Here is a 25624-nt window from a genome sequence, read left to right as displayed (position 1 = left end):
GTTTTTATTTACGGTACGTAATTAATGGACGTTCCCTTCAGTCCAATATGACGTAACGCAAAATTTTTTTGACCCAAAACGTTGATTTTTGAGCCATAATATTTCAAGTAAAGTAAAGCTGATCTAACACAGAAATATCGCACCGGTGAATTTGCTTTTACACTTTGTGCGGTCGTTCTTACACATCACGCAGTGCAAGTTGCAATACACGCCGTGTAGCGTTTCCATGCAAAAGTGGCATCCGTGCAGCACGGTGTAGTGTTCTTGCCATGGCTGACTGCAATAACATAAACAATAACTACGAAATCTATACATACATATATTTTTGTAAGAAAGGTTTTTTGCGACTTTAAGGATGTAAGTCAAAAAAATCCTACTTATTTATTCAAAAACAACAAAATATTTATGCAAAATAAACAAAAAAAATTTTTTTTTCTGATTCGATTATACATAGTGAAAATTTTTCGGAGACAGTATATAATCGAATTCATAATTCATTTCAAATTTGAAGTTAAATTTCTTACATTTAACTTCTAAAAATTTTATATTACTTCATACTTATCTTTGATTACTAATACAGGTCGGACTCGATTATATATAGTCCCCGATTTTTTTTTCACTATATATAATCGAATTTTATATATAATCGAATCAGAGAAAAAAAATGTTTCTTACTTACTTTTCATTAATAATTCAAATAAATAAGAAGAATTTTATTTTTGATTCATCCCCCTAAAAGTCATGAAACACATTTCTTACAAAAAATACATATCTTGTAGTTATTCCTGATGTAATTGCAGTCAAATGTAAAGAAAAATTATTTAAAAAATTATAAAAGTATATGTAGACTTGTTTTCTCAAATTTTTAAAATGATATTTTTTTTATTTTTTTTTATTTTTGGAATTATTTTAATTCAGGTATTTTTATTGAAGTATTTTTAGTTTTTTTATTTCAAATTATTTTAAATAATTTTCAAAATTCAATTTTTTTTAACATTTTTTTCTATTTTTTCCCTTTTTATCAAGCGTTATATATTTTGTAGATATTCTCTTACGATATATTAGCTCTAGATAAGTCATACTTGAATTTAAGAAAAAAATATTTCTGCATCTATATATAATCGAGTCTAAAATTATATATAATCGAATCACATATAATTGAGTCAATATATAATGGAGTCTCTATATAATCGAGTCTCTATATAATCGAGTCCGACCTATATCTTATTGTCTATCTCTTATCTTCAATTTACTAGGTCCCAATTTCAAATAGATAATTTTATTTTAAATTTCAAAGAATAATTTTATTTTAATTTCTGCATACTTATCTACACTTACCAATCTCTGATTTTAAATTTCTAATTTTTAATATCGTACTTGCAGTTTTCAACTTCTAATTTGATTTTTCTCTTATCTCTTATTTCTAATAATCAATTTTCTATATCTGATTTCGAATGCCTAATTTATAATTTATTATCCTCCATTTCAAATAAATATTTTTTAATTCTGAGTCCATTTAGCGTTACCCAGGTTGCACCACAAGGAGGCGGACTCAATTGCAACCCATAACCCCCCCATTCCTAATTTTTAAATTCTAAAAATTCTTCAATTTCTAATTTTGAATTTCTCATTTCAAATTTTTAAGTTTTGATTTTCTAATTCTTATTTATGATTTCTAATATTCAATGTTTTCTAATACATGTATTCAATCTAATTCCTAATATCTATTTTATAATTTATAATATCTGTTCTATAACTTCCAATATCTTATTTCTTATCAATAGTTCTTATATCTAATTTCTCATTTCTGATAACACAACAATAATACAGTCAATCTCAAATTTCGCAACTTCTAATTTTAATGCTCTATTTCCACATTCTACTCCCTATTTTCCTCTCTTATTTTGTCCATGATCTAGATTTCATTTCAACTTTCCAATTACAATTTCTTATTACAAAGTTATTTTTGGAATTTAAAATTTTTAATTTTCCATTTCCAAAACTCAACCCAATTAATAGTTTCTTTTTCTAAAAAATAATTCTAATATTAAATTGCTTATTTATAATTTCCAATTAATAATTCCAATATCTAATGTCTTAGTTGAAATTTCCTGAATTTTTTGATTCCATTAACTTTTCTACTTCTAATTTGGAATAACTCATTTTAAACGATTATTTCTAATATTTTTTTTATACAATCTACAAACACAAACACACACAAACACTTTCTTTCATTCTATTTTTTCATACACACACTACAAAAAAGGTATGTGTATAAAAAACATTCTTCACAAACATACCACATAAACACACAAGCTTTTACTACAAACATATATTTTCTTTCATTTCTTTTTTCACAAACACACTGTACAAAGGGAGTGTGTATATGAAAAATTTTCACTCACACACTTTCTTCCATTCTATTTTTTTATACACACTACACAAAAAAGTATGTGTATAAAAAAACATTCTCTACAAACGTACAACACAAACAGACAAGCTCTTACTACAATTACACACACTTTCTTTCTTTCCTATTTTTTCATAAACGCACTATACAAAAGGAGTGTGTATATGAAAAAAAATCTTACACACACACACTTTCTTTCATTCCATCTTTTTTATACACACACTGCAAAGGAACTGTGTGTATGAAAAAGATCATTCACTACTAACATACAACATAAACATACCCACAAACACAGAGGATAAGAGGATAAGGATAGGTTTTTTCAGTCCGTCATTAATCAGTAATTATTCATCCATCCATCAGGCATCCTTCCATCATACGTCATCCATTATCCGTTATCCGCCATCCACACATTGCTTACATTCTACATGTACACTTTAAACACACAACACACAAGAAAAATGTACAACACAAAAATGACACTACAAAAATTACTTGGAATAAAATAAACAAACACAAACTAAATTAAAAACAGTAACTAAAACACAGAAAATATAAATCTCACTCTCGCCGCTGAGGTATTGCGTTCGGCGAGATCGTCGCAGCAACCCTGGCTTATTGAAGTCTGTCGATTTCACTTTTGACACTTCAATGCAGCCCGGCCAGGTGTTGCAACGATGAATACCGGTTATTGCCATCACGGTAATAACCGATTCTTCTTTTAAGGACAGGTTGTCATGGGATCTTCCGAAAGTTGTTGGCATCGGCGTAGCGGTAAGCGATTCGAATGATCCAGCAAGCGCTACTGTAGACCATTCGAGTCGTAACATTGCTGCACGAAGTCCATCTTGCATTTGTGCCGGCAACTCCGCTAATTGGTCCGGAATTTCAAAAACTCCATAATCTTCTGATGTCCGGACCAGGCACAAACAGCAACATACCGTGCATGACCGCTTTAACCTTTTCCAGAACTTTTTGAAGAATCCCATGGCGGAGCGAGAATATTATGCGTCTACTCCCAACCTATCCTTATCCTCTTATGATGATTATTAGGTTGTGCATGTTATAAGGTAGACTTTTCGCGATTGAAATTTTGTTTGTTGGTCACTATGGATATTTTTCCATAGTGATAGTTTTGATTGTTGTATCTTTGCAATGTACCTACGATTGAAAATTGTGTTTGACATGTAATAATGTTCTTTTTTTTCCAGCGCTACATTCGGAATGTGACTGCTGCCGAAAGTCGGTCTGGAATCTGGCCAGGTTGGAGGTTTCCGGAAGAGATAGAGAAAAGTTGGCGGAACTCGGACAGGATGAGCGATTGAAGGAGGAGGGAGAGAGAACGGTTGGAAGAACTCGCAGTCGCAGAACCAGGTAGACTAGCCATGCTAGTCTACACCGGCTGCACATGGCCAAAAAATTCCCCATTGAACTAATGAAAAATAAATAAATAAATGCGAATGATCCTTCAATTTATTTTGTCAACAGAATTATAATTTTATCCGAATGTAGTGGATGGTTGCGTTCCTCCTCTTGACCGTGTCCGCAGGTTAGTCTACCGATGTCATCCGGCAGGAATTCTACCCGGTACTGCAACCGCTCCGAGTTCTTCCAACCGTTCTCTCTCCTTCCTCCTCCTCGTCCTCCACCAACCGCTCAACCTGTCCGAGCTCCGCGAACCATTATCTTTTCCGGAAACTTCCAACCTGGCAGGAATTCCATCCGGTACTGCAACCGCTCCGAGTTCTTCCAACCGTTCTCTCTTCTTCCTCCTCCTCGTCCTCCACCAACCGCTCAACCTGTCCGAGTTCCGCCAACCTTTATTTCTTCCGGAAACTTCCAGCCTGGCCAGATTCCAGACCGACTTTCGGCAGCAGTCACATTCCGAATGTAGCGCTGGAAAAAAAAGAACATAGTTACATGTCAAACACAATTTTCAATCGTAGGTACATTGCAAAGATACAACAATCAAAACTATCACTATGGAAAAATATCCATAGTGACCAACAAACAAAATTTCAATCGCGAAAAGTCTACCTTATAACATGCACAACCTAATAATCATCATAAGAGGATAAGGATAGGTTGGGAGTAGACGCATAATATTCTCGCTCCGCCATGGGATTCTTCAAAAAGTTCTGGAAAAGGTTAAAGCGGTCATGCACGGTATGTTGCTGTTTGTGCCTGGTCCGGACATCAGAAGATTATGGAGTTTTTGAAATTCCGGACCAATTAGCGGAGTTGCCGGCACAAATGCAAGATGGACTTCGTGCAGCAATGTTACGACTCGAATGGTCTACAGTAGCGCTTGCTGGATCATTCGAATCGCTTACCGCTACGCCGATGCCAACAACTTTCGGAAGATCCCATGACAACCTGTCCTTAAAAGAAGAATCGGTTATTACCGTGATGGCAATAACCGGTATTCATCGTTGCAACACCTGGCCGGGCTGCATTGAAGTGTCAAAAGTGAAATCGACAGACTTCAATAAGCCAGGGTTGCTGCGACGATCTCGCCGAACGCAATACCTCAGCGGCGAGAGTGAGATTTATATTTTCTGTGTTTTAGTTACTGTTTTTAATTTAGTTTGTGTTTGTTTATTTTATTCCAAGTAATTTTTGTAGTGTCATTTTTGTGTTGTACATTTTTCTTGTGTGTTGTGTGTTTAAAGTGTACATGTAGAATGTAAGCAATGTGTGGATGGCGGATAACGGATAATGGATGACGTATGATGGAAGGATGCCTGATGGATGGATGAATAATTACTGATTAATGACGGACTGAAAAAACCTATCCTTATCCTCTTATCCTCTGTGTTTGTGGGTATGTTTATGTTGTATGTTAGTAGTGAATGATCTTTTTCATACACACAGTTCCTTTGCACAGTGTGTGTATAAAAAAGATGGAATGAAAGAAAGTGTGTGTGTGTAAGATTTTTTTTCATATACACACTCCTTTTGTATAGTGCGTTTATGAAAAAATAGGAAAGAAAGTGTGTGTAATTGTAGTAAGAGCTTGTCTGTTTGTGTTGTACGTTTGTAGAGAATGTTTTTTTATACACATACTTTTTTGTGTAGTGTGTATAAAAAAATAGAATGGAAGAAAGTGTGTGAGTGAAAATTTTTCATATACACACTCCCTTTGTACAGTGTGTTTGTGAAAAAAGAAATGAAAGAAAATATATGTTTGTAGTAAAAGCTTGTGTGTTTATGTGGTATGTTTGTGAAGAATGTTTTCTATACACATACCTTTTCTGTAGTGTGTGTATAAAAAAATAGAATGAAAGAAAGTGTTAGTGTGTGTTTGTGCGTATACGCGTGTGTTTGTGTTTGTAGATTGTATAAAAAAAATATTAGAAATAATCGTTTAAAATGAGTTATTCCAAATTAGAAGTAGAAAAGTTAATGGAATCAAAAAATTCAGGAAATTTCAACTAAGACATTAGATATTGGAATTATTAATTGGAAATTAGAAATAAGCAATTTAATATTAGAATTATTTTTTAGAAAAAGAAACTATTAATTGGGTTGAGTTTTGGAAATGGAAAATTAAAAATTTTAAATTCCAAAAATAACTTTGTAATAAGAAATTGTAATTGGAAAGTTGAAATGAAATCTAGATCATGAACAAAATAAGAGAGGAAAATAGGGAGTAGAATGTGGAAATAGAGCATTAAAATTAGAAGTTGCGAAATTTGAGATTGACTGTATTATTGTTGTGTTATCAGAAATGATAAATTAGATATAAGAACTATTGATAAGAAATAAGATATTGGAAGTTTTAGAACAGATATTATAAATTATAAAATAGATATTAGGAATTAGATTGAATACATGTATTAGAAAACATTGAATATTAGAAATCATAAATAAGAATTAGAAAATCAAAACTTGAAAAATTTGAAATGAGAAATTCAAAATTAGAAATTGAAGAATTTTTAGAATTTAAAAATTAGGAATGGGGGGGTTATGGGTTGCAATTGAGTCCGCCTCCTTGTGGTGCAACCTGGGTAACGCTAAATGGACTCAGAATTAAAAAATATTTATTTGAAATGGAGGATAATAAATTATAAATTAGGCATTCGAAATCAAAAATAGGAAATTGATTATTAGAAATAAGAGATAAGAGAAATAACAAACTAGAAGTTAAAAATCACAAGTACGATATTAAAAATTAAAAATTAGAGATTTAAAATCAGATTGGTTAATGTAGATAAGTATGCAGAAATTAAAATAAAATTATTCTTTGAAATTTGAAATTAAAATTATCTATTTGAATTAGGAGCCAGTAAATTAAAGATAAGAGATAGACAATAAGATATTAGTAATCAGAGATAAGTATGAAGCAATATGAAATTTTTAGAAGTTAAATGTAAGAAATTTAACTCCAAATTTGAAATTAGAAATTTGAAATGAATTATTTGAAATTATAGATTAGAAATCAGATATAATATTCGTATTGCATACAGGAAATTGGAAATAAGAAATGGATGAGTGTTCGTGCATAGTTGTGAGGTGATTTTTGTGAGCGTTTGCATTGTTCGTGTTTGTAGTGTGTCCCTCAAGTGTATGAGGAATGTGTGTGTGTGTGTGTGTGTGTGTAGCATGCTTGTGAAATTTAATTAATGTTGTTATTTTATTATAATTAGTTTTTTATTAAGCTTAGAAATTTTAAATAAGTGATTAAAACTGAAACTAGGGAGTTGAAATGTGTTAGCGTTGGTCGAATACGGGTATTTGAACCATAACCAGAACCTAACATTTTGGGGTAACGAAAAATATAACTTTCGTGCTTGGGTCGGGTACGGGTACATCTGTCTGTCTGTCTGATCCATATAAGCTTGGAAACTACTAAACCGATCAGCGTGAAATTTTGTACAGGGTGGCAACTCGATTTCTAAAAATATATTACCTGATGCTTCAATTGTTTTCCCTGACTATTCAAAATTGTTATAAACTGATTCAGTTCACGACTATAATAGGTTTTTAAGGGTGCGATATGACAACGACGATCACTTCCATCAATAGTGATGTCTGCCACGAGTACCTAGACTAAAGAAGAGGTATACCACAAAAGATCAAAATAATGGTCGCAGTGGTCCAAATCTTACAAAAAAAAATCATAGGTTTTCCCACCTAAATCACAAAAATAGAAAGGAACTTAACTAGAAACTAGGAACTTAACTGGGGTGGCATTGCGCAGCTCGATTCGAACGATTTTCGCTATTTTCGAGTAGGTCACATACTGCCAGTCACTGTTGCCAACTGTACAGATTTATCTGGAAATGTACAAATTTTCTAGGTTTTTTCGGTACAGATTCTGTACCGTACAGATTACAGATTTCGAGAAAAAGTACAGATAAGTACAGATTTGTCAGATGATTAGAAAGGATTAGACAAAACTTTTTGGCCGACTCTGTAACGATACAATGAATGGGATCTTGCAATCCACGCACTTAGAATTTACTGCCAAATCTCGGCAATTTGCTGACGAGAATGGCACTACTCGGTTAACTCGGTTGTTACATTTTTTCGTAAATCTCGATTTAATCAAACTAAAATGTTGGCAAAAAATACCCGAAATATCGGTAGTGTTGCTGAATTATGGGTTTCATTGTTTTTGGCTGAATTTTCAGGAGATTGAACCGCAATGGCTCGGTAATATGCATTACCGAGCCCCATTCTTAAGTGTGCAAAAGTTTTATTGACAATCGGGCTAGTAGTTTGGAATTAATGTTAACTGAGTCAACGCAGGCACAGTTTTCTCTAAACAATTCACGTTGAAGCTGTATAAATATAGAAAATAAAAACGTTGGGCCAGTGGTACAGATTTTGGTACAGATTTTTTCCGGAAATAGTACAGATGAAAAAGATTTTTGCAGCTCCCAGTACAGATGAAAATGTGGCAACACTGCTGCCAGTTATGCTTTAAGCTTAAAAGGAGCTGTCATTGTCATTTGTCCTGCGGCTCATCTCACCCGCAGTGTCGAAAAAAATACGAAAAACGAAACATAGCGCCCCCAGCGATCATTTAGTTTTGTTCGAGTTGCTCGAAACGAAATGCGCAATGTCACCCCTGGTTTGCTAAAACTCACACCAGTAATTAAAAAAGTTTAGCTTCGCTTTTGCTAACTTGAATCATGGAGAAAAATATTTTTGGTTGAGAAACACGTCTAGTTTGATAAAATTGAACTTAAAATAATAGCTTTTTGGGATCCATTTTGGAGCAGAAATTCATCAAAAGGCCTGTTTACTTGCGGGAAAACTTTTCTAAAGTTTCTTAGGACGTCGCCGAAACGTCCAGGGGCTACAAAATTCACAGGAACGGTGAAAAAACTATAGTCTTTAGTTTTTTAAAGTTTGAGCTCTGAGACAATTATTTTCCCTTTTGTCGATCAGTGTCATCAATTAACTATTATGAGGTACACCTGCTTTGACAGGAAATCAATCAGGATAGAAATTCTGGTTGGATCAGTGAATGTTTTGAAATTTTAATTATAGAAATTAGAAAATTACCTTAAACCTTTATGCTGAACACTATTGAATGCTTTTTCTATGTATGAAAGAGCAGCTCCATTTGAATGACCGACTAATTTATTAGCTCGTGTCATACTAGTAACTCTGAGCAATTGATGAGTTGTAGAAGAAACTGTTCATCTGCAATATTGAGTTTTAGCAGATGCCATTATCTGTTTGAAAAATATTTTTCTAAACAATTTACTTATTGAAAAGAGCAAATTGATTGGTCAACAAAATGGATTTTTATCTGGCTTTGAAATTAGAATGTTTTTGACTTAAATTTTGACAAATCAAACAGATATTTCAACCAGGTTTTCCGGAAAACATCCTTAATTGATCGGTTCGATGCACAGGACTCGACCCCAGACGCCCTTTTTCAAATTTAAGATGGAAACTTCCGGTTTCTAATATGGATGTTTCCGGAACCAGAATGACGCCCAGAGGCCAGAAAATGTCTCCAAATGCCATTTTGAAATCCAAGATGGCGACTTCCGGTTTCTGAAAACAGCGGAAAGTTACCGAATGCCGAAATCGCAATGATGCACTAAATCCACAAGTCGACCTCAGACAACATTTTGAATTGTAAGATGGCAACTTCTAGGAAACGGCCGAAAATGATATGGCTATTTTCGTAATCGAGATGATGCATAGAAGCCAAGCATTGACCATGGACACCATTTCGAATTCAAAGATGACCACTTTAACAACCAAAATAACTGAACACCATCCAATATGGGTATTGCGGAATCAGATTGATGCCAAAAACAACAGCTGGAAATGACCGAATACCACCCAATATGGATATTTTCAGAATAAAGGTGATGTACTGAAATCAAAAGTCAAGGATGTTGTAATTCCGACAAAACCAATCATTCCGAATGATTTGTCTTTTCTTCTGCCGATTCTTCGTGCATTTGCCAACTATAAACAAATCGCAAGGAATCAATGAATTTGGAATGTTTAAAATTATTTAATTAAACACAAAATGGGCGGTACGAAGTTCGGGTCAGCTAGTATTTGCATAAAATTTTTAAATTTTTTAAACCTGATTTTGAAATATTCCGAAAACGGGTATATTCAGAATATTGATCACCAAGAGCTTTTTGATTCGAAATTGTTAGGTGCATTGGAATAAGATTATTATTGAAAAAGTTGGATTTAGGCAAATGCTCTAAAATTTAACCCTTCTGAAAAAAATGTCTCGTATTTCTCCATCCTAGGTTTTTTTAAGTTGTTTAATAACTAAAAATTTCCAACGACAAAGAAAAAAAAAAACAAATATAAATACAGCTCATTCAAATCATAATGTAGTGTTTATTTTTGTTTTGTTTTTTTTAACTTGTTTCAAAAACAACACTAATTTCCTATGACTCGTTCTCGGACAGCTTTTCCTTACATCTAAAAATTCCTGAGCTACAACTTCAAATAAAGTGTATACTAGAATACTTATGAATAATTCATCGAATCGTTTTACCCTTAAAGAATGAATGGTGTATTATTAAACACATATTTTTATGATCTTATGCCTGTTGCAAGAGAGTTAAAAACCATTTAGGAAAGGCGTATTCTGAAAAAAAAAACTAAAATTTTCTTAAAGGGTAATATCCATCAAAAAAAATTTTTTGCCATTTCTTATTGGCCTGAATCATGCTAAAACTATCCTAGAATCAAAATCGATGTAGCCCAAGTACAGATCTGAACTCAAAGTTCGTTTAAAACAACTTTTACCGAACAACTTTTATGCTCCAAAATCACATTTTTCGTTTAATATGGCGATACTCGGCTGTGTAAACTAGTAGAAGTTACCCATGATCGTGTTTCAAATTTAGAGTATAGAGGTCGCTACATCAAGTTTCGACCGTTACAGCGTCTCTACAGCATGTATTTACTCACAATGTCCCTTTGTTTAGTCGATCAGCCGTTCTCTTTGTGTACGTTCTCTTTTTGAGTTTATATTCTTTACTTTTTAACTGTGAGTCATATTCAAAAGTACTTGAATATGAGTGACAAAGTGTACAGTGGCCACAAAGGCAGTGAATAAGAAGTATTAGAACAACCCGGAGTAAAATTAGTAACCGACACCCGCCTAACCGCCATGCGTTCAAAGGCGATTCGGAGTACGTTAGTACCTCGGCGAAAAAATTTAAAACTTCTGATTTAAACCGTGATCACGATGTTGATAGGGATTTCGGCTACTGTTTCATACATTTTTCGCTGTATTTACTGCCCTTTCTGAATTAGAAGTCCATCTACAATTGATTTGGTACTAACAAATCAAAGTCATTCGTGCAGTGAGTTATTAACTCATGCTGACTTTGATTCTGATCATCTTCCCATAACATTTTCTATTTCCCATGAAACTATTTTAAATCCCACTAGATCTGTGTTAAATTATCAAAAGACTAATTGGGATAGATATCGTTCTACGATCGAAGAAAATTTGAATGATGATATTATTTTACAAAATAGTGCTGACATTGACAGAGCATTAGAAAATTTTAGCACCTTATTACTCAATGCCCGGAATTTATCAGTTCCTAAGGCTCAAGTGAAATTTAATGCACCAATTATTGACAGTGAACTTCAACTTCTTATACGTTTGAAGAACATACGGAGACGTCAATACCAAAGATCTCGTGATCCTGCTTTGAAAATTATTTTTCAAGTATAACAAAAGGAAATTAAACATAGATTCACTCTCTTGCGAAATGAGAACTTCATGAGAGAAGTTGAACAACTAAAACCTTATTCAAAACCTTTCTGGAAGCTTTCGAAGGTTCTTAGGAAACTTTCGAAACCCATTTCAGTCCTTAAAGATAGTGATTGCATTTTTCTAACGAATGAACAAAAATCTCAAAAACTTGCTCAGCAGTTTGAGAGTGTTCATAACTCCAATTTGAACGTAGTAAGTCCTATTGAAAATGAAGTAAACCAAAAGTATAATCAGATCGCCTCCCAAGAATTTCTTTCCGAAGAGGTATTGGAAACAAACTTGAATGAGGTGCAAACTATTCTCAAAAAAATCAAAAACATGAAAGCACCGGGAGATGATGGGATTTTCCATATCCTTATTAAAAGACTTCCCGGAAACTCTTTAAATTTCTTGGTAAAAATTTTTAACAGATGCTTTGCACTAGCACATTTTCCTACGAAATGGAAAAATGCCAAAGTCACTCCAATTTTAAAACCCGAAAAGAATCCAGCTGAGGCATCAAGTTATCGACCAATTAGTTTATTTTCCTCTATTAGCAAACTTTTTGAAAGAATAATTCTCAATAGAATGATAATACATATTAATGAGAACTCAATTTTTGCAAATGAGCAGATTGGTTTTCGCCATGGGCATTCCACTACTCATCAGTTACTTAGAGTAACAAATATGATTCGAACTAATAAATCTGAAGGCTATTCGACTGGAGCAGCCCTACTAGATATAGAAAAGGCATTCGACAATGTTTGGCATAAAGGTTTAATAGCTAAAATGTCAAATTTCAGTTTTCCGCTTCACCTTACAAAAATGATACAAAGTTATTTAACTGACCGCACTCTTCAGGTTAACTATCTAAATGGTAAATCTAATAGATTGCCTGTTAGAGCTTTTGTGCCTCAGGGGAGTATCTTGGGCCCAATCTTATATAACATTTTTACTTCTGATCCTCCTGATTTACCACCAGGTTGTGAGAAATCTCTGTTTTGTGACGATACAAGCATTTCCGCAAAAGGAGAAAGCCTTCGTGTTATATGCAGTCGGCTACAATAAAGTTTAGATATACTTTCTTCATACTTGCAGAAATGGAAGATTTCCCCTAATGCTTCTAAAACACAGTTAATTATTTTTCCTCATAAGCCAAGAGTTTCATTTCTCAAACCCACCCATAACCACGTTATTTAGATGAACGGTGTGGTCTTAAATTGGTCTGATCAAGTTAAATACTTAGGGCTAATTTATGATAAGAATCTTACTTTCAAGGAGCACATTGAAAATATACAGTCGAAGTGCAATAAGTATATCAAATGTTTATATCCTGTTATCAACAGCAATTCTAGACTTTGTCTCAAGAATAAACTGTTAATTTACAAACAAATTTTTAGGCCAGCAATGTTATATGCAATTCCCATCTGGACAAGTTGTTGAACAACCAGGAAGAAGACACTTCAAAGGATTCAGAATAAACTTTTGAAAATGATTTTGAAGCGTCCTCCCTGGTTTAGCACGAACGAGCTACATAGGCTCACTAATGTAGAAACATTAGAAAATATGTCAAGCCAAATTATCAACAAATTCCGACAAAAATCGTTGCAATCCTCAATTGCAACGATTAGCTCACTTTATAGTCAGTAAGATAGTTTTAAGTTTATTTTAAGTTTTGTTTTATTCCTTTTTGTTTTTCCTTGACAAGTAGGTTTCATAATTTTCCTACAATTACATTAACTTAACTGCGAAAGCTAAAAACATTCAATAATATTAAAAAGCGTACAAATATATATATTTATATATATATATATATATATATATATATATATATATATATATATATATAAATATATATATATACATAAATATATATATATATATATATATATATATATATATATATATATATATATATATATATATATATATATATATATATATATATATATATATATATATATATATATATATATATATATATATATATAATAGTGTTTAAATGTCACCTTTTGTGGCAGAACACACAATACTAATTCTGAATAGATATTAGTACATAAATAAATCATTACAAACATTCCCCCCCCCCCCTATTAAAAAAAAAGGTTATTCAGGAGGAGCTGCTTTTCTATACATAGAAAAAGCATTCAACAGGGTTCAGAATAAAGGTTTGATTGCGAAATTGTTTATTTCTAATTTTCTAATTTTTACAGTCAAGATTTTGAAATAATTATTCAACTGATCCAACTAGAATTCCAAATCTGATTGATTTTCTTGTCAAAACAAGTGTGTCTCAAAATAGTTAATTGCCCCTCAAAAAGTTAGAGCCCCTAGACGATTCAGAAATGCCTCAATTCTTCAGACTTCCATAGAGTTTTCCCGTAAGTAAACGTAAAAACGACGAACACGGCGAGCAATTACCCCCCCCCCCCCCCCCAAATTAATAGGAATGGTTGAAAAGCTATAATTTCTAGGGTACTTCATTTGAGCTTTGGGAAAACTTTTTTTCACTTTTGTCGAGCAGTGCAATTTTCATTTTCAATTTTATCAAACTGGACGTGTTTCTCAACAAAAATATATTTTTGTTCAAGATTCTAGTTAGTAAAATCGAAGCTAAACTGTTTTAATTACCGGTGCGAATTCTAATAGAAACCAGTTTAAGTCTGATTCTTTTTAGTTTTGTGATTTAGGTGAAAAAACCTATGATAGTCGGAACTTAAATCAATTTAAAATAAATTTGAATAGTCAGGGAAAAAAAATTTGGAATTCAGGGAGATTCAGGGAATTTCAGGGAATATCAGGGAATTTATTTTTGGAAATTGAGTCGCCACCCTGAATGTAATATTGATGTGCGGTTTTCACAGTCGAGCAAACGTGGCATAGGCTTCAAGATTCTTGTGTCTTGTTCGAATTGCGGTGGTACCGATATTTTAACTGTCCTCTAATACATAATCATGCCCTTGGGTTACCCGTTGGACCGAGCATGTACGAGATTTGCGTGGGATCGGAAGGCAACCGCCTCAAAGTCGCTGAGCATCGCATGTCCGATATCGCGAAAGTTATTATTTTATAAACGATTTAAAATTCAAATAATTTTTTTTTATTTTATTAGAATTAGTTATTACAAATTGTGTTTTGTAAAAGAATATATGTGTGTGAATGTCGTGTGTGTATATGAATGAAACGAGTGTTGTTTTAATTAACGTTATTTAAATTCAAAATAATATATAATAAAATTAAATAAATAAAAAAGACAATAAAAACAAAAAATTGTTTTGAAATTAAATCGAGAAATATAGATTATTTTTTACAAGGATTAGAAATTTGGCAATAATTTTTGAAAACTAGAAATGTTAATAATACTGTGTTGTATAAAGCGAAGTGTGCGTGTGTGTGTGTGTGAAAGAATTTCTAATTGTAATTGTAATTGTGTAGTATAGAAGGGGGCCTAGGGTCAGGTCTCCAGTGTATACGCCGTCCATGCTATACTAGTAGAATAGTGGAGATGGAACAATAAAGCGATCAGGCGGATCAAAATAGTATTGTCCAACTTACTGATTTAAGACAGAACGGCAATACTAGATATTTGCACGAATCATTGTAATTGAGCATGACATCGTGCAACCCTCAAGCACTTCCACTATCTCATTTCGAGTAAATCACTAGCCATTAGGGTGGGGAATCGTTATATGGAAAAAACGAAACTTGATAGCAGAAAGCCAGAACCAAGTTTTTTTTGTTCTATTTGGGGCCCCAAACAATCCTAAATTTATCGGAAGTCGATTGGTTTTGTCTCCGCTTGGCGCATTGCATTTCGAATTTCTATGGAGATTTGTATGGAAAAACCAACTTTTATGCATTTTCCATTCTAAAGGGCTCAAAATGGCTCAAACCATAGGTTTCACAACTTCAAATGGTAGGTTTTTTGATGCCTAACAACTTGACCGAAGACACTAAAAAGCCAGGGTGTCCCAAAAAAATACTAGAGCTGTTCGAAGTTGAGTATGTCGAAATTTATGTTGCAAATCATTTTTTCTGCCAACACTGCCAGTGTACCGGCTTCAGTCAGATTTCCATCAGAAGTAACCTTTGATACACGTTGTAGATTCTTTCTACGCCTAGAATATTGACCTAAATTTGTTTGCTTGATCCAGTTGAGTGTATAAACTCGTTACGACAGGTTGCTTCTGATGGGAATCCTACTGACACCGGTGCATTGGTAATGTTGGAAGAAAACAAGATTTTCTGCATTTAAATCGACATACTCAGCTTTGAACAGCTATAGCTCTTCCTAGGGACATTCTAGCTCTTCAGTGTCTTCTGCAAAGTTGTTTGGCATCTAAAATACTATACTTTAACATAATGTAGTGCATTATTAGAGCATTATTGAGCTTTCTAGAAAGGTAAATGCAAAAAAGAGGGTTTTCCCATATAAATTTCCATACAAATTTTAATGCAATGCGCCAAGCGGAGACAAAACCAATCGACTCCCGGTAAGTTTAGGGTTGTGTGGGGCCCCAGAAGGAACCAAAAAAACTTGGTTCTGGAAAATCGATCATTTTTCCTCACCCTACTAGCCATACATAATAAGACATTGTTTGGAATGGATGCATTTGTAATGCATTTAAAAAATTTGATAAAAATAATAATAATATTAAAACAACAATAATAATAATAATAATAATGTCTGACTCATTATTGTATATAAGAAGAGAAAAGAGAAAAAAAGATAAAATAAATAATGGTACACTAAGACCTCTGCCAGGCCGAACGCCAACGCGAGCGATTGGGCGAAACTCCCGCCGTAGGCCAATGAACAGGTCTACTTACGGCTGTTTATTTACCCACGGCAAGAATCCCGCCCGACCGCCCGGGTCGGCATCCTGCATGACAGCCGTTTACGCCGTTTTTATGCTTTTTTACGCGGATTTCGGAATTTATGCGTTTTTACGCGCTATTCTCTGCATATAGAAAGACTTCAGAAATGTCAGTATGAAATCAACAAAATATATTTTGTATATTTTTATGAACTCAACAACTCAAAACTCACAGTTTCGAGTAAACTGTTTTTGAGAATCAACGTCGAAAACTTTTTTTTTATTTCCGTGAAAACTTTAAATTTTAAGACTTCCTATAAAGCTATAAAGGCACATCTGGATTTCTGTGAATTTTGAAACGGGTCGTTGTGAGATAAAATTTAATCGTATTTAGCATCGTTTGCCATCGAAAACTCAAAATTGCAAAATTTTAAGCCGCGCGAACACCGAATCTAACCGACGATTTATTTCTGAGGAAAAGTAGAAAAAAAGAAAGACAATATAGAAAGAAAAAAAAGAGAGAAAAAAAGAAAGAAAAAAAGAAAGAAAAAAAAAGCGAAAAACAAAAACAACAAAACGGTGGTTTGGTCCACGTGTGAGATCCATGCTTCAAAACTAGCCTTTTGTGAAATAAAAGCATATTTTAATAAGTAGAAGAATTCTCCCACATAGGAGATAGCCAAGAGAAGTCATTGTCATTGTCATTGTTAAGTGTATAGCCCGTGCTTTCCGCTAAGTCAGCATATCTAGGGACTAACCCCCTGGTCTATACACCTATTGTAATCCTTCCCGTTGCACGGCTTATCTGTTTGCTATCTCTCTTCTAACGTGTATTGGTGGGGATCGTGGAAATGCTCGTGAAAGCTGTTCTTCCTTCGGTGCGCGATGTTGTGCTTTCCATTGGTGTCGTCTCCGTTGTTCCCTGTTATTTGTTGTCATGTGCATGTGCTCGGGTGTGTTTCAAATTATGATGGGTGCGGAAACGAGAGGAAGGAAAGGAATTGAAGTGTTAGTAATGGGTAAAAAATAATAAAAAAAAATTAAAAATTAAAAAAAAAATATAAAAAAAAATTAAAAAAAAAATAAAAATAAAACGAAAAAAAAAAATAAATAAATAAATAAATAAAGGTGGTTAATTTGATGATCGATTTGTAAGAAAGCAGCAGAGTATCCCCAATCCAGCGGAAGAGTCCGGTGAGGCTCCCCTGGCACACCTTTCCGTTGTCATACGTTCGTCCATTCTCGCTTTCATCGTTTAGCGCCATCCAAGGGGGACTTGGCCCTGTACCCAATGCACTCAATATCTCTCCATCGCTCATCTATTCGCAATTGCTTGTGATACAGTGGACGAAATATCATTATTAGAGATAGTTTGCAGACGTCTTCCAGTTAGGAAGATCGACAGGTAATTGGTGGATGTTCACCTGGCTCTCCGCAGTATGTGCTTCGGAGAGGACCGGAAGTTTTGATGAGCTTTCCCTCCTAGGAGATAGCCAAGAGAAGTCATAACAGGAAAAAGGAAAAGGAAAAGTAACAGATGGCCAACTCTTTTCATCTCCCACTCCCATCCACCACCCGGGAGTACGCGCCCTATAGGCTAACCATCAAGCCCAGAGCGATATCAAAAATTAAAAATTAGAGATTTAAAATCAGAGAATGGCTAGTGTAGATAAGTATACAGAAATTAAAATAAAATTATTCTATGAAATTTGAAATTAAAATTATCTATTTGAAATAAGGAGCCAGTAAATTGAAGAAAGAGATAGACAATAAGATATTAGTAATTAGAGATAAGTATGAAGTAATATGAAATTTTTAGAAGTTAAATGTAAGAAATTTAACTTTGAATTTGAACTGAGAAATTTGAAATGAATTATGAATTGAATTACTTGAAATTATAGATTAGTAATCAGATATAAAATTCATATTGGATATAGGGAATTGAAAATAAGAAATTGAAGAGTGTTCGTGTATACTGCCGCTCCAAGCATAACTGTCCCATATTCTATGCAAACCTTATGGACGCTGGGACAGTTATGCTTGGAGCGGCAGTATAGTTGTGAGGTGATTTTTGTGAGCGTTTGCATTGTTCGTGTTTGTAGTGTGTGCCTCAAGTGTATGGGGAATGTGTGTGTGTTAATAGTGTATGTGTAGCATGCTTGTGAAATTTAGTTATTTTATTATAATAAGTTTTTCATTAGGATTGGAAATTTTAAATATGTGATTAAAACTGAAACTTTGAAATTGAAATAGTATAGTGTGTGTTGTGTGAATGGAAGCGTGCGTGTGTTTGCGAAAGGATTTGTGTTGTTTTGTAAAATATTGTGTTTGGATTTGTTGAAGAATGTGTGTGTGTATAAAATTAAATAAATGTTATTATAAAATAAATAATTTTGAATTAACATGAAACAAAGAATATGTAAATGAATTGCAAAACTGTACTTCCTGGTTAACGCCAAATGGACTAAATAAATTTAAGTAATTTAAGTTAATTTTTGATAGATAGTTGTACAAAAATGTTAAATTTGAAAAAAAAAATAACAAAGAAAAAATAATCAGAAATATGAAACTTTGAGATCATTGCGAACATTTGATGTTATTCAACAAGGTCTCAATTATGCCCTTAATTCTGGTGACATTATTGCATGCATTATTATTGATTTCTTCGTGAAACCGTCAAAGAACATCAGTGAGGTTTCAAAAAAGTTAAGTGTTTTTCCCGAAATCATTTACATCGATAGAAAGCCAAAATGCTTTCATCAGTTATCAGCATTTCATCAGTTACTATCAGTTTGAAAAGTTGCTCTGTGCCATCCTTCTTTGGTTAGTTGCCGAAAAACGTTACATTAATTTTTATCAAATTTTTAATTCATTAGAAACGCAGCGAAAAGTTAAACCGAGTATTTTTTCACTCAATTCTAAAAACCAACAAGAATATGTAAAATCCTGTGCCATTAGCCCCACATTTACTTTTAAGTGGTTTAGTGATTCACACTTTAAATAATTTTCGAAAGCTTTTGTTAGCTAACTACTAAATTATGGAACTGTTTCTTACCTTTGGCAATTTCTGTTTAAATGAAGAAAAAAATCTTTTTGTTTTCAGCCGTTTTATTCCGTTTGACTAAATCATAATTTTTTTCCATTGTTGTGAATTTCATACACTTATACTTTTTCATTCACTTTGATTATCTGTTACCTGAGAAAGTGAGAAAAATGCATTAAAAAAATATTTTCAATATTCTGTATTATCGGAAGTCGCCATCTCAAAACTCAAAGTGACTTCTAAAGTTAATTGCCGGTCTCTGTAGATGACCCCGGTTTGAAAACACCCCATAATCTAGAAACCAGAAGCAGCCGTTTTAAAGAAATAATAATTTGTGCAAAATTATAGCAGAAATATAACTTATAATTGGAAAGCCAGCTATTAAAAGCCATATATGTGCTAAATAACATTACTTTAAATGAATAAATAAATCTGCAAATGTATCCAAAAGGAATGCGGTACGCCAGACAGCAATTAACGATACACATGAATACAAATGGCGAACAGTTTAACAAAAACCAGCCAACGCCATTAGACAAAATTTGTGAATTCCAGTTCACTGTTGTTTAATTTCAATTATTTAAATTTAATTATTAAATTTTGAGAAATAGACCGTGACACAAAATTGCAAATTTAAAGCGTCAAATAACTTATTTTACTGGTATCGAATTAAGTGTATGATATTGCAGTTGTTCTCGTATAATATAGTATATATAGAAAAAAAATATAAAAAAAAAAAGAAAAACTGGCTTTGAATGTCAGAAACCGAAAGACCAGATTTAGAAAAACGGAGAACAACATTTGAGCTTTACTTTTTAATGATAACAAAAAATTATTGGTCAAATCATAGAAGACAATACGTTAGGAAAACAACAGCAAAAACCAATAAACGAATTCTGATGTAAACTTCTACAAGTAATAATTCAAGCAATTTAACCCTCTCTTCACCATGGTCACTCTAGAGCACCATAGGTTTGGATGCGAAAAGTCTTCAGAAAACTTTACCAATCCTACTCAAAATGCATAAATATGTTCTTGAACAATCAGTATATTGTTGAAAAATATATTCATGCATTTTGAGTGGCATTGGTAAACATTCCGAAGGACTTTTCACATCTGAGCCCATGGTACTCTAGAGTAACCATGGTAGAGAGAGGGTTAATGGAAATTTACATCACCTGTCAGCAAAACCATTTATAAAAAATCTAATTATTTCAAATTATTTACCTTCGGCAAAGCATAGCCATCCTTATCATCTGCCGACGTCTTCCTTCCCATTATTCAGTTCGCGATTAAGCTCATTCATATAACCCTCTGGAGCCCATCGATGCTCTCAAAGGTAGTCTCGGTCATCCGCATGTAAGCTTAGACCCGTGGAGACGGTTTACAGATGCTGTTATAATTCAGACAGATTCTAATTGATGTGCATTATGAAGCCTAAATTTGAGAAATATCCATATTACATTCTTACAGCAATTTTAACAATAAAGTCATATGTACCTTGACTGCCTTCAATTTCCTTCGCTGGTTTTATTTTGCAACATCCTCGTGAAATATTCTATTGCGTGATATCCGGCCAATTTCAGCATCTGCAAATGCTGTAAGCACAGTCTGTTCGCTAGAATGTTCAAGCATTTGTCTGCTGAAATAGGTGGTACTTCATTCGTGTATAGATCGATCAACATTTGTGGAAGCACAATCTGGAATAACCAAGCAAAAATGAAAACAGGATTATTTTCTTGTTCAATTGCTAGCCGACTAATAACTAATTACCAACTTGACATGGGATTCATTGAGGTTTCCGTAGCCCTCATGAAATCATATCGCGATATCAACATGACCCGTGAGCTTCATAGTTCTTAACACTCTGATTCGCTTGCGTCTTCAAAAAAGTACCATCATTTGAGGCAGCTCCAAGAACTCTTGAGAAACACATTCACATGACTACAAGTTTCAAAACGATTCTAACTATTACAATTTTCACCTGTCACAAATTTTCATTTCATCACGAATAAAACATAGGCTTGCTTTGATCCGCAGTAAATGGTTCGACGAGTTGACGGACTTTATGCATATCACTTGGCTTACCCAATTCGCGCGATCCAGCGATCGTTGTGAGATCTTCTATTACGTGACATTCAGCCGAATTCAGCAATCGCGGTAAGCACAGTCTGTTCGCTAGTTCTAGGAGATTCAAGCATTTGTCCGCTAAAGTAGGGGGTACCTCATCCGGGTAATGGTTGAAGAACATTTGTGAAAGCACAATCTGAAATAACCAAGCAAAAATGAAAATGATTATTTTCTTGCTCAATTGATAGTCGACTAGTAACGAATTACCGAAATTGGCATGGGATTCAAACCATAGTTTCATTTGAAACCTAAATAAGACTACCACAACATGATCTAACACTACTCTCTTCCATTCTGCGAAAACATTCCACGCCAGGGGGTACAACCGATTTGAAAAATATCGCCAAGGGGTACGCGAACAAAAAAAGGTTGAGAATCGTTGATTTAGTGAATATCGAAGATAAAATTAAATAAATATCTGTTGCAAAAATTTACAATTCATGTTGAGTAATTTATGGTAATCATATTTATGAGATAAACTTTCAATCGCCATCAACAGCAGCATTGAAGTTTTTCCTCGATTGCACACGTATAGAAATGTACGTAAATGTAAATGAAATCATCGTTAAAAATCTGTCCACGTGGTATGTGAATAGCCCCTTACGTTGATCATCCAATATAGGTATATTGGTATACTACCGTTCCAAGCATAGTTGTCCCAGCGTGCATAGAGTTTGTGTAGAACAAGGGACAACTATGTTTGGAACGGCAGTATATTGGAAACTGGGATGACCCCACACAATATTTTCCAAAATGGCGACATTCAGGAAAATAGTCATAAGTGGTATTTTGCCAACAATTTCAATACTTCCGAAATTAAAACTCCATAATATTTTTGAAGTGAGTTGTGCTAATGCAGCTATGAAATATAAAAATTAATTCTTAATTTTGAAACCTTTGATCCCGAGCATCGCCGGGAACGTTCAACTAGTCTATAATAGCGAGCTACTGACACTCTTCATATACATAGTTGACACTCGCGTATTCACTGTAAGTTTAAAGCTTTGTATAGAGGTCTGACTGGCGATGAGTTATTGATGGTGGTTCTCCGCTAATTTCTATAAAAAAAGTAAAATTTTCAAAAATGCGTCTCTCCGTCACATATAAGATTAGGCCGAGAAAAAAACATTAACAATTAAGCAATTAACCGATCGAAACTTACCTAAAAAAAACAGGAAAATGGAATGAAAAAAGCCCGAGAATTGTTACTACTCGGCTACTTAGCAACTTTTTTTCCAGTAGTTTTCGAAAAAATAATCGCAGCCCAACTTCTTTACGCTGTTTGCTTTGATTTGTTTCTACGATTCTTTCATAGTAAGTGCTGCTGAATATCAGGGTAGTGAGTAGTAAAACTACGAAACTATCGTAAACGTTGGCGCTGGTCTGTTGGATTTGAAATTATTATGATATAAAACACCTGATTCGGCGAGCCGTTTTGAACATAAATTGATCTCGATTTCAGCAATTGAAACTTACGTTTTCGAACTAAATATTTTACTGTATATGCAGTTTTGATACTGCACGAAGCATTCAATCAGTAAGATCTAAATCACAATAGGAACAACTCAAAATGATTATAGGTTGTGTATTATGTACAATTTATTGTCCATCCTTTTGTCCCCTCAATTATGTTCAGATAATGTTTGTACATACTCAAAAACATGCCTTCTCAGCACCCCATGGTAACTGCTAACACTAGAAAATAACGAAATAACTCGTCAACTAATTAAGCGCGTGATGCTAAATCTGGAACTCACCTAGGTTTGTTGAAGGTCGATTGGACACCATGATGCCTCGTATGACGATATTTAACCCATGGTTGGCCATTGAATCTTCACGGTACTCACTCATAATCTTATCCGCTAGACTAAAGCCTGTAGTACACTCTTTGTCTAATGGTCAAATATTTGACCTTCTGACATAATGGTCAAATTTATTTGACATCATGGTTGTTGTTTGCCCGTGTTTGCCCCATGTTAAAATTGGAGAGTGACAAATAATTATCTTTGACCAAATTTTTATCGGTCAAAAAGTGACAAATATTTGACGGTCGGTCAAAGAGTGTACTACAGGCTTAAGCGCGTCCGCCGCTCCGGTGATGTTTTCGATATCGGTAAATCGAACGACGTAATAAGAAGGTAGCAATGAAATCATCGATCCCGGCTGAGGAACAAAACATTCGGGTAGGTCCTCCGCAAATGGTGGAACTTTTCCGCGGCTGTTCCTCCGCTCGTTTGCTTAACTAGACGATAATTTCAATTAATATTCATATAAAATGAAAAATCAAAGATTAACATACGTACATTTTGGATTAAAAACTCGTCCCAGCGCATGCATCAGAGTGAAACTTTTATTACATCTTACTGACTTTAATTTAAGCTCTTTTTTCTTACTTCTGCCTTTGAAGATGGTTGCACCCGGTTATGTGATAAATTTTAAATTCATGCATTACTGCAGGCGGAAAAAGGTTATATGTATACGATATCCAATTTTTTGCTAGATGTATCGGTTGCTATAAAAACCAACGGTCAGGCTCCTGCATCTTGGAAAGCCTCCAAGGAACTGCGAAATGCTTCAGGATCCCGCAGGAATATGTTCGGTAAATCTTCCACTAACAACAGCTTGCGCTCGATTTCTGTTTAAAATACCGAACAATAGCGGGATATTTTGTAAAGAAACTAATCAAACTGTTGTCTCTGATTTTCGCGAAAAGTTAGCTGTTCACCAGGAGCACCTTCAAAATCGAAATCATCCCGAAAATATAGTTCCGCATCGACCGGTGTGGTCCACTTCGCTACCTGGTAACCAAGACCGGCGGGCGGCGGCTATCGTCTTCACGGCTTTTGATGAATGACCAAATCAGCAACTGTTTCCGGAGCCGAATCAACGGACCAATCTATCGCTTTGAAGATGCCATTGTTGGTATTTACCGTATTTACGCTATTGGTGGAATGCATCCCGCTAGTAGAGATTGGTGAAGTTTTGTTTATAGAATTAGATAATTTCTTTTTTTTAGTCACTGATGTTTCGTCGAGTTTGATTCGACTCTCTTTCGGTGGGACAGCCGGAACAGCACTGTCGATATCGTCGAAGACTGAACGGAACCACCGTTTTGATCTCTAAAAAGTTAACGGAAGTTATTTTATATTGTTTCAGAGCTGGTTATTATGTTACCTTCGACATTGTGTTGTGATCGTTGTGATCGATTTCGGAACAACTAGCGTGAAATGAGCGACAGTTTTTCTCAGCGACACATTTATCCGACCCCAGCGCACGGGTGGCGTAGCGGCCGGTGTTGGAACTAATTAAAACTGGATATTATTTTATAAATTAATTAAATAAATTAGATATTCAATATATTACGTGTTTATTTACTGTTTTAAAAGAAAGCCAATAGAATAAGAAATGAAATATTACTTCAAGCGAATTCCCAAACAGGCAAATCAACGAGAAATTCAAGTATGAGATAACCAGATCAAAGAAGCAGAAAATATAGGTTCATTGCAAGGAACACTGAAAATACCTATCACCGAACCATGTTAGAAAGTTAGCAGGCATGCCAAGCTACCATCTGACAAAATCTTACGGTTAGCTTCAGGGTCTGACGGAAGTTATGGGGCAAAAGGTGTGAATTTTGTCAGAGGTACAGCGGAAATGCTCTTGGTGATGTATGAAACATGAAAAATACCTATCACCGAACCATGTTAAAAAGTTAGCAGGCATGCCAAGCTACCATCTGACAAAATCTTACGGTTAGCCTCAGGGTCTGACGGAAGTTATAGGGCAAAAGGTGTGAATTTTGTCAGAGGTACAGCGGAAATGCTCTTGGTGATGTATGAAACATGAAAAATACCTATCACCGAACCATGTTAGAAAGTTAGCAGGCATGCCAAGCTACCATCTGACAAAATCTTACGGTTAGCTTCAGGGTCTGACGGAAGTTATAGGGCAAAAGGTGTGAATTTTGTCAGAGGCATAGCGGAAATGCTCTTGGTGATGTATGAAACATGAAA

General features: G+C 34.3%; 1 protein-coding gene across 1 annotated transcript; it reads right to left on the bottom strand.

The window, feature by feature from the left end:
• Window positions 1-3861: 3861 nt before the first annotated feature.
• Window positions 3862-24843, bottom strand: LOC129718757 (cell cycle checkpoint protein RAD17-like). The gene is given in 11 exon segments (XM_055669806.1): window positions 3862-4306; window positions 19494-19634; window positions 20709-20918; window positions 20982-21181; window positions 21255-21747; window positions 22774-22994; window positions 23088-23306; window positions 23369-23853; window positions 23915-24087; window positions 24089-24730; window positions 24786-24843. Coding segments are annotated over 3 exon segments (738 nt in total). The 5' UTR covers window positions 24795-24843; the 3' UTR covers window positions 3862-4306; window positions 19494-19634; window positions 20709-20918; window positions 20982-21181; window positions 21255-21747; window positions 22774-22994; window positions 23088-23306; window positions 23369-23853; window positions 23915-24000.
• Window positions 24844-25624: the final 781 nt, after the last annotated feature.

The sequence above is a fragment of the Wyeomyia smithii genome, chromosome 1, assembly GCF_029784165.1.
Source record: "Wyeomyia smithii strain HCP4-BCI-WySm-NY-G18 chromosome 1, ASM2978416v1, whole genome shotgun sequence".
Taxonomy (NCBI): Eukaryota; Metazoa; Arthropoda; class Insecta; order Diptera; family Culicidae; genus Wyeomyia; species Wyeomyia smithii.
Note: the sequence above shows the minus strand (reverse complement) of the source record. Positions and strands in the feature narration are given on the sequence as shown.